This window comes from Crinia signifera, chromosome 3, assembly GCF_055691185.1.
Source record: "Crinia signifera chromosome 3, ASM5569118v1, whole genome shotgun sequence".
In the NCBI taxonomy this organism is placed as follows: Eukaryota; Metazoa; Chordata; class Amphibia; order Anura; family Myobatrachidae; genus Crinia; species Crinia signifera.
Window position 1 is genome coordinate 178,303,489 of NC_139219.1, and position 8,056 is coordinate 178,311,544.

Here is an 8,056-nt window from a genome sequence, read left to right on the forward strand (position 1 = left end):
CTCCTGCTAATGTGCAAGTTAAGCCTCTCCCTATTTGCACCAATTCCATTTGTAAGCTTGAGTGGGTACTTTTATTTATCTGTGTTCACCATGCTTTGGGCACGGTGCCTCGTTGCACTTGGCACACTATTATATCCCCCCTCTACACCCTAGTAGATGGTATGATATGAATTACCTCCTGTCAGCACAAGTCGGCTCAAAAAACCCCGCAAAAATCTCATGTCAACCTTTTGACTGTCACCCCTTCCCTTTTGTTGACCTTGTACCAACCTTCTGACCCCATCAACCTTTAGTGGTCGACCTATTGACTGTATTCCTTTTGAAGTTACAAGATATCCTGTGTGTAAAATGTCTTATTAATTTATGGAGTACAAGAATACATGTTTTTTGCTTCAGTTCTATTTTGAATGAATTATCTTTAATAACAATTGCGTGTTTACGCTATCCTTTTTGTAAATGCCATTGTTTTGTAGATGAGGCAGCTTTGCTGCACATCCGTTAAGTAAAATGCATTGTATGGCCTTTGTGTATTGCATATCATCTACTCTTGGCAACATCTCTGCAGTTTGTGACCTACTAAGATTAGTTGCATTTAGCTGATGGTACAGCATGCTGCTTATATAAATGAACGTTTTTTACCTTCTCAGTGGGCCTGAGTTTTATTTTAAATGTGCCACTTTTTGTAAAACCTTTATAAGCAGTGTGGAACAGTGATAAATTTAGAAGTAAGAAATCAAAGTTGAAAACTCAGGAATTTCTACTGACACACAAACTGGTGTTAACTGCAAATAGCAATGTTGAATCCAAAATGTCATATTATATCCAAGCATAGTGCCCTTCATTTTGTAGTATGCCATAGCACAGTGCCATAGTGTTCATTCTAGCACTCTGAAACTTGCAAAACCCGTACAGTTCCTCTTTCCTGCCTGGGGTGTCGCTCTCTGCTGTGGTGTCCCTACCACGTTGTGGAATGTATCTCAATACAGACCAGATTGTACTAAAGCACCAAAGCACACAGCGACACCCCAGGCAGGAAAGCGTAACTGCATAGATTTTAAAAGGTACAGGGTTTTACAATGAATGCTAGTGCCCTACAATTCCCCCAATAACCTATATAAAATTATAATAAAAATGTTCTTAACATAAAATATAATTGTTATTGTATTGTACAATAAATAACATTATGTAGTTACTGTGGGCCAGATGTATCAAGCTTCAAAAAGATAAAATGAAGACTGATAAACAACCAGCTCCTAACTGTCATGATACAGACTAGGTTTAAAAAATAACAGATAGAATCCGGTTGCTAATCACTCTCTTTTATCACGTGTCAAGCTGACCTGGCTCTGAGTCTTTAGGGCCAGGTCAAACCTTTTTAATTATTATTATTTTTTTTCTTCCTTCACATTTTTGATTGTTGCTTTAGCCGCTTGGCAGACTTGGTGCTGCTGTAACAGGAATCGACCCTCTAGAAGATAACATTAGGACAGCAGAACTGCATAAATCATGTGATCGTGTCCTAGACAGACTCATCCAGTACAAGCCTCGCTCACTAGAAGAGGTGTCGGAGAACAGTAAGGAAATGTTTGATGCAATCGTGGCCTCTGAAGTAGTGGAACATGTGAATGACCTTGAATCTTTTATCCAAAGCTGCTTCTTTACACTAAAGGTAGGGTGAGAATGATGACTGAGCTGTTGTTTTTGTATTACTAATGGTTTTTGCAACGTGTACCATGTTCACTCATGAGATGGCTTCTCTACCATAATAATGTACTGAGTATTCTTTTCCTAAAGAAATTAAAAATGGTGCCACGCCATCGTCACTCTTTAATAAGCTATGTTATTTTATTTACACTTCCATATCTTGCAATCCAGCCCTAATCAGTTATCAAGTCTGCATGGTAATCTGTACACATTTCCATTCGTGTCTCCAGCTAATATACTTTCAGAAAATACAGTAATAATAATAACATAGTTACATAGTAGATAAGGCTGAATAAAGACTTGCGTCCATCAAGTTCAACCTAGGTTTTAATAAAGACAGATTATGATTCTTATTGGTACCCTTGGATGTTTTTAACCAATAAATGTTTGTCCAACCTTATTTTAAACGTATTTATTGTGTCTGCCGACACCACTTCCCCAGGAATCTTTTTTTCTTCTAATCTAAACTTGTGCCCTTGTGTCCTAGATTCCTTTCTTGCAGTAAAAAGGGTGTCTGACAGTTCCTTATTAGTGTTCACTCTAGGATTTTGTGCGGGCAGGGCGCTGAGGGTGGACCGGGCCCGCCAACGTCACAGTTGTGGGCGGTCATCATGAAAAGGGGCGGGCCTGGCCACTGCCGTCATTAAGGGGGGGCCGGCCCGGCCACTGCCGTCATTAAAGGGGACGGACCCACCGAAGTTGCTGTGCTGCCGGGGAAACGCCGGGCATCGCCATCTACGGCGGCGCTGGGCTTTCCTGTGCACACCGTCGGGGCAGGCACCAGGCTGTTTTAGTGGGGCGCTGCTAGAGGGGCAGGGCACATTTTGCCCTTTAAAAATCGGGCAGGGCGCAGCTAGCTAAAACAGCCTAGCGGGAACACTACTTATATTGGCCCTTGATATATTTGTACATGTGGAGCATGTCCCCCCTTAAATGTCTCTTCTCTAGTGTAAATAGTCCCAGTTTGCTCAATCTATCTTCGTAGCTTAAATTCTCCATTCCCCTAATTAGCTTTGTTGCTCTTCCTTGGTTTTTTTTCTAGTTCTATGATGTCCTTTTTATAGTGTGGGACCCAGAATTGTACTCCATATTCAATGTGAGGTCTAACCAATGCTTTGTACAGTGGCATCATTACTTTTGAGTACCTAGTTTCCATGCCCCTTTTAATACATGCTAGAATTCTGTTGGCCTTTTTGTTGCTATGTGACATTGAGCACTACACCCTGGTTTGTTATCTATTTGGACTCCTAGGTCCTTTTCAAGTACTGAATTACCCAATGCCTCCCCACTTAGGGTATAACTAGCACACTGGTTATGTCTCCCAAGGTGCATAACTTTGCATTTATCCACATTGAACCTCGTCTTCCACTTTTTTGCCCACTAATTTAGAATGTTAAGATCATTCTGAAGCACGGAGACATCCTTGGTTGATTTAATAACTCTACTCAGTTTAGTGGCATCAGCAAAGATGGATACATTGCTGAGTATTCCCACCCCAATATCATTAATAAATATGTTAAATAAAATGGGCCCTAGTACCGAACCCTGTGGCACTCCACTTAGTACTGGTATCGTATTTTGATATAGCAGCCAGTTCCCTATCCATCTACAGATTCTTGCCCCTAATCCCATGTCCTCCATTTTATTTATCAACCTCTTGTGTGGCACTGTATCAAGAACTTTAGCAAAATCTAGGAAGACCACATCTATAGCGTTTCCATTATCAAGGTTTTTGCTAACATCCACATAGAAGCCTAGTAAATTTGTTTGGCATGAACGATTTTTCACGAACCCATGCTGGTTAATACTAAGTAAACTATGAAGGTCTAAATATTCCTGGATACCATCCCTTAAAAATCCTTCAAATATTTTACCCACTAACATGTTTTATGTCTCATTTCTGGAAGCCAGGTGGTTCACTTTTTATTACGACAATCAGTAAAACCAAGTTATCGTACATTCTTGGAATAGTGGTAGCAGAGAAGGTCATGCGGCTGGTCCCAGAAGGCACTCATGACTGGGACAAGTTTATCACACCTGAAGACCTTGAGAGACTACTGGAATCAAGCAAGTATTTCTTGATATAGGATTAATGGAAACACTGGATCTAAAGCAGTGGTTGGCAGCCACACACACTGGCCCTTATTCTGGTTCACTCACAAAAGCAAATTCTCTCTAATGGACAAAACCATGTGCAATGCAGGGGGGTAGATGTAACATGTGCAGAGAAAGTTAGATTTGGGTGGGTTATTTTGTTTCCGTGCAGGGAATATACTGGCTGCTTAATTTTTAGGGGTGTATTCAATAGCCGGCGACCATCTTCCCCGACAGCATTGAGCAGGGTTTCTCGGCAGAACAAGCCCGACTTCTCTGACGGCTGAAGCACGCCTCATCCCGGCCGCAACTCACGGCCACGTCCCTTCTCGCTCCCCGGCAGGCGGGACATTGAATCCCGCCTGCATGTTCTCCTCGAGCTGACCGAGAACGGGACAGGGTCACGGCGGTCGAGAAAGCTTAACCACCGTGACCTAAACATTGAATACCCCCCTTAGACTGCAATTATTTTGAAGAAAAACCCCACCCAAATCTAATTCTCTCTCTGCACAAGTTACATCTGCCCCTGCAGTGCACATGGTTTTGTCCATTTGAGAAGGAATTCGCCTTTGCGAGTGAACCAGAATAATGGTCACTATACATATGCACCATGTGATACAGTGATGATATATTTTCAGTCTCTCCAGAAAAGTATTATATACTGTAGACATGCATAATTCCCATTTAGCTCATGTCTCCAAAAGAGGTAAAAAATAATTTTTTGATCTGGAAAGGTTATTGTAATAAACCAAAATGAGTTACTTAACCACCTATCTGGGGTTGTCGCACCAGATTAGATTATGCCAAGCTGCATTTTCCCTAGCAGTGTTGCATCTAATGTGAACGTGTTATAAATGGTTGCTGGAAGGTAATCCTCCAGCTGCCTGCAGGCCCCTGGTCTCTGTTCTCTTTTCTCTACCCAAGCCAACCACCCCCTCCGTCCGACTGGGCTACAGATGCGCAGAGATTACCCACTAGCTGCTGCAGCAGCACGAGTTCAGACAGCTCAGGGAAGCTGCTGCGTCCCCGTCCCCCCCAACTACAGTCATTGCCCACCAATCCGAGCTTCACTGCACTGCAGCATCCCTGTATCCCCATCTCCCAGCTAGTAGTGATGGATTGTCCACTATTTGCTCCTAAGGAAAATGTTTTATTAAAAAAAAACGTATTTGAAACGTATTTTATATATATATATATATATATATATATATATATATATATATATATATATATAATCGGAGGTCCGGCACTCCTCACCTGCCCCTGCTTCACTCGAGTAACTTGGCCTGGGTGCCCGCTGTGTGCTGGCGTTACCAGCGCTTGTAGAAATATTGTGAAATAAAGCGTCACTCCAGGTTCTGATTCAAGATGATGAGTTTACTGTAGGTCAACAGTGTTTCGGGCCAGAGCCCGTCTTCAGGACATGTCCTGAAGACGGGCTCTGGCCCGAAACACTGTTGACCTACAGTAAACTCATCATCTTGAATCAGAACCTGGAGTGACGCTTTATTTCACAATATATATATATATATATATATATATATATATATATATATATATATATATATATATATATATATATATATATATATATATATATATATATATATATATATATATATATAGGCAATCTGCATTACTGGACAGTATATTTCTTTATCAGAGAGCAGTTAACTCTCATAATTGAGCATGAAACTCAATGTGCCCATTGTCATAATTTATTAATTCCCAAGAGACCCAGCAGCATCACACCCACATCCAGAAGGTGCAGTGCTTGAACAAGCCTCATGTTTTCTGATTATAAATAGGAGACCAGACCCCTTAACAGCTGCTAAACCCTCTGCACACCACCTCAAAATACAGAACCCACCCCAACCACAGAGCCTGGGGAAACACACTGTAGATGGTTTAGCACCACCCTCTCCCATTGCGGCATGTTAGGTATTGTTATATTAGTAACTGGATTTAAATATTTTGGTAAGCCCGTATAAGACTTTATATAGCGATCACAGCCTGAGGCCTGGGCAGTAGACATTTGTGGTATTAAATATAATGACTATTGTTATCTTTGGTTTTGCACAGATGGTTTTGTGATTGATACACTGAGAGGAATGATGTACAACCCTTTTATGGGATCCTGGAGCTGGTGTGAAGACACAAGTATTAATTACGCCATTCATGCCGTGAAGGTGCTTGCCCAGGAGCAGCCGGCAGACATAGAATTTGATCAAGAACAGGATCAGCCCAAGGCTGCTGAAGCTTCTGTGTAAAAGGACATATTCACTGGATTTTCTAGTATATGCTTCCCTCTTTGGACTGACATGTTGCTTTCACAAAATCTGAGTTGGTAATACTTAGCACATAGTAGTAAGTATTGGTATTTTTAGAGGACCAGTTTGTGTCTTTTTGGTTAATTTGTGTGGGTCTTTTTCTTACTCAAATTGACGCTTGAGGATTACATGCTATGTATGTTGGAATACTGTACAAATGTCTCAGAAATTGAATTATGTATTTCATAGCAATCCATCAGAGACTAGCTTTGGCTCATCTAGTGCAGGTTCGTTTCCAAAACTGATTATCTAATTTATTACCCAACTAACTATGGGGAAGATTTATGACGCAGTGATAAGGGATGAGAAGTGAGTCAGAGGTGCAGTGGTCCATGGCAACCAGCTGCTCTGTAAAATTTTATATTATGCAAATTACACATGTTACTTCAGTGCTGATTGGTTAACATGGGCCACTTCACCTCTGGCTCACTTCTCCTCCCTTATCACTACTTCATACATCTACCCCTGTATGTTTTAGTAAATGACTGTACATGAGTATTAAACCCTTACTCCCTTTGTACCGTGGCCAGCTATATACCAAGACGCATCCAAATCTTAGCTCTCGATAGAGATAGGAATCTGTTTATGGCTTCCAGTAGCTAAGACATGCAACCAGTGCATACCCTAGTGGTCTACCCAATTTCTATGTAGTGGCAGAAAAATATGCAGCATGGGTAAGGGACTGGTTCAGTGGCAGGTGGTATGGTGCAGCCTCTGCATCTTTGTACGCAGTGGCTTTTGAAAAATATGTCAAAGCTGCAGGGGGCCTCTAAAGTTAAGATGCCCACGTGTCTTTCCTAGATCCATTGGTTGCTGCCATCGGACATATGAGTAACCTTCAGATTATTGAGAATGTCTGGTAGCCCATGGGACCAGAGGGGAGTGAAGCTGTGTACAAGGTCGTAGCCACTGGCTTTGGCACGCACAGAAAATAGGGCTATTACGCTATGTATTCTGTAATGATCCACCACTGGCACCGCCAACCTCGGTGGATGGTAACTCACCTGACGTCTGCAGCCATATTGCGGCCATTATGCTACTTCTGATCTGCACATGTGCTGAGCAGCTTCTGCATAGATCAGAAAAAAATTGCTCATCTGTAAAAAAAAAAAAATAGTTTTAGCTTCCACCTCAGAATCAGCCCCAAAATGTATCATATTTCACCCACGGTGGTGTTGTGAAGTGCTGCCAATTGTCCTAATATGACTTTAACTAGAAAGGCTTTCAGTCATAAACTAAGGTAAAAAACACAGGAATTGCATATCAACTCTGTTTAAAATCCTGTAATAGAGTTTTATTATTATATTTGTATTCATTAATGTGTACTAAGGCTTCCCTACAGTAAATAGTGTACAAAGTACTTAATTGTGGTCCTCAAAGAAAGCATTAACACTTCTGAGTCCTGCTGGCAACATGATGCAAATTTCTGACAGAAAATGTATGTGTTTAAATCGACTGTACCATGCCATGGTTGTATCAGAAATTATTTATTTTATTACATTAAAACGACTTTGATAAAATGGATTATGTATAGCAGATTCTGCTTCCTGGTAACCAGATTTTGCAGATTTTATCATGTTTGTTTGTTTGTTTATTATTTATGTATGCACTCTTTATTTCACACACTCTCTACCTCCAAACATATAGTAGGGACCTTCAAACTTATTATTTTACCACTTTTCACTATTCTTTATTGTGATGCCCTAGGGGGGTCTTTAGCTGGTTCATGTTTCGGGGTTCCCTGCGTCCCAGGTGGTGACCCCATAGTGCTAGGGACCTGCTCGACAAGAGGTGACCTGGACGATTTGTGGGCAGGCCAATATCACTGGCCAATGATATACCAACAACCTCTTATTATATATTGTAATGTAATGATCGCATAGTGCAGGGGTGACCAACCGGTCAGCGGTAAAGAGCCAAAAAATATC

At 41.3% G+C, this 8,056-nt stretch overlaps 1 protein-coding gene across 1 annotated transcript in view; it reads left to right on the plus strand.

Annotated features, from left to right (window-relative positions):
* The window catches only part of COQ3 (coenzyme Q3, methyltransferase), a 15,783-nt gene extending 8,131 nt beyond the window's left edge, over positions 1 to 7,652 (plus strand). The window contains exons 5-7 of the mRNA XM_083177001.1: positions 1,427 to 1,669; positions 3,612 to 3,771; positions 5,881 to 7,652. Coding sequence (XP_083033127.1) covers positions 1,427 to 1,669; positions 3,612 to 3,771; positions 5,881 to 6,068 — 591 coding nt within the window. The 3' untranslated portion in view covers positions 6,069 to 7,652. The remainder of the gene's footprint in view (positions 1 to 1,426; positions 1,670 to 3,611; positions 3,772 to 5,880) is intronic.
* The last annotated feature ends 404 nt before the right edge of the window (positions 7,653 to 8,056 follow it).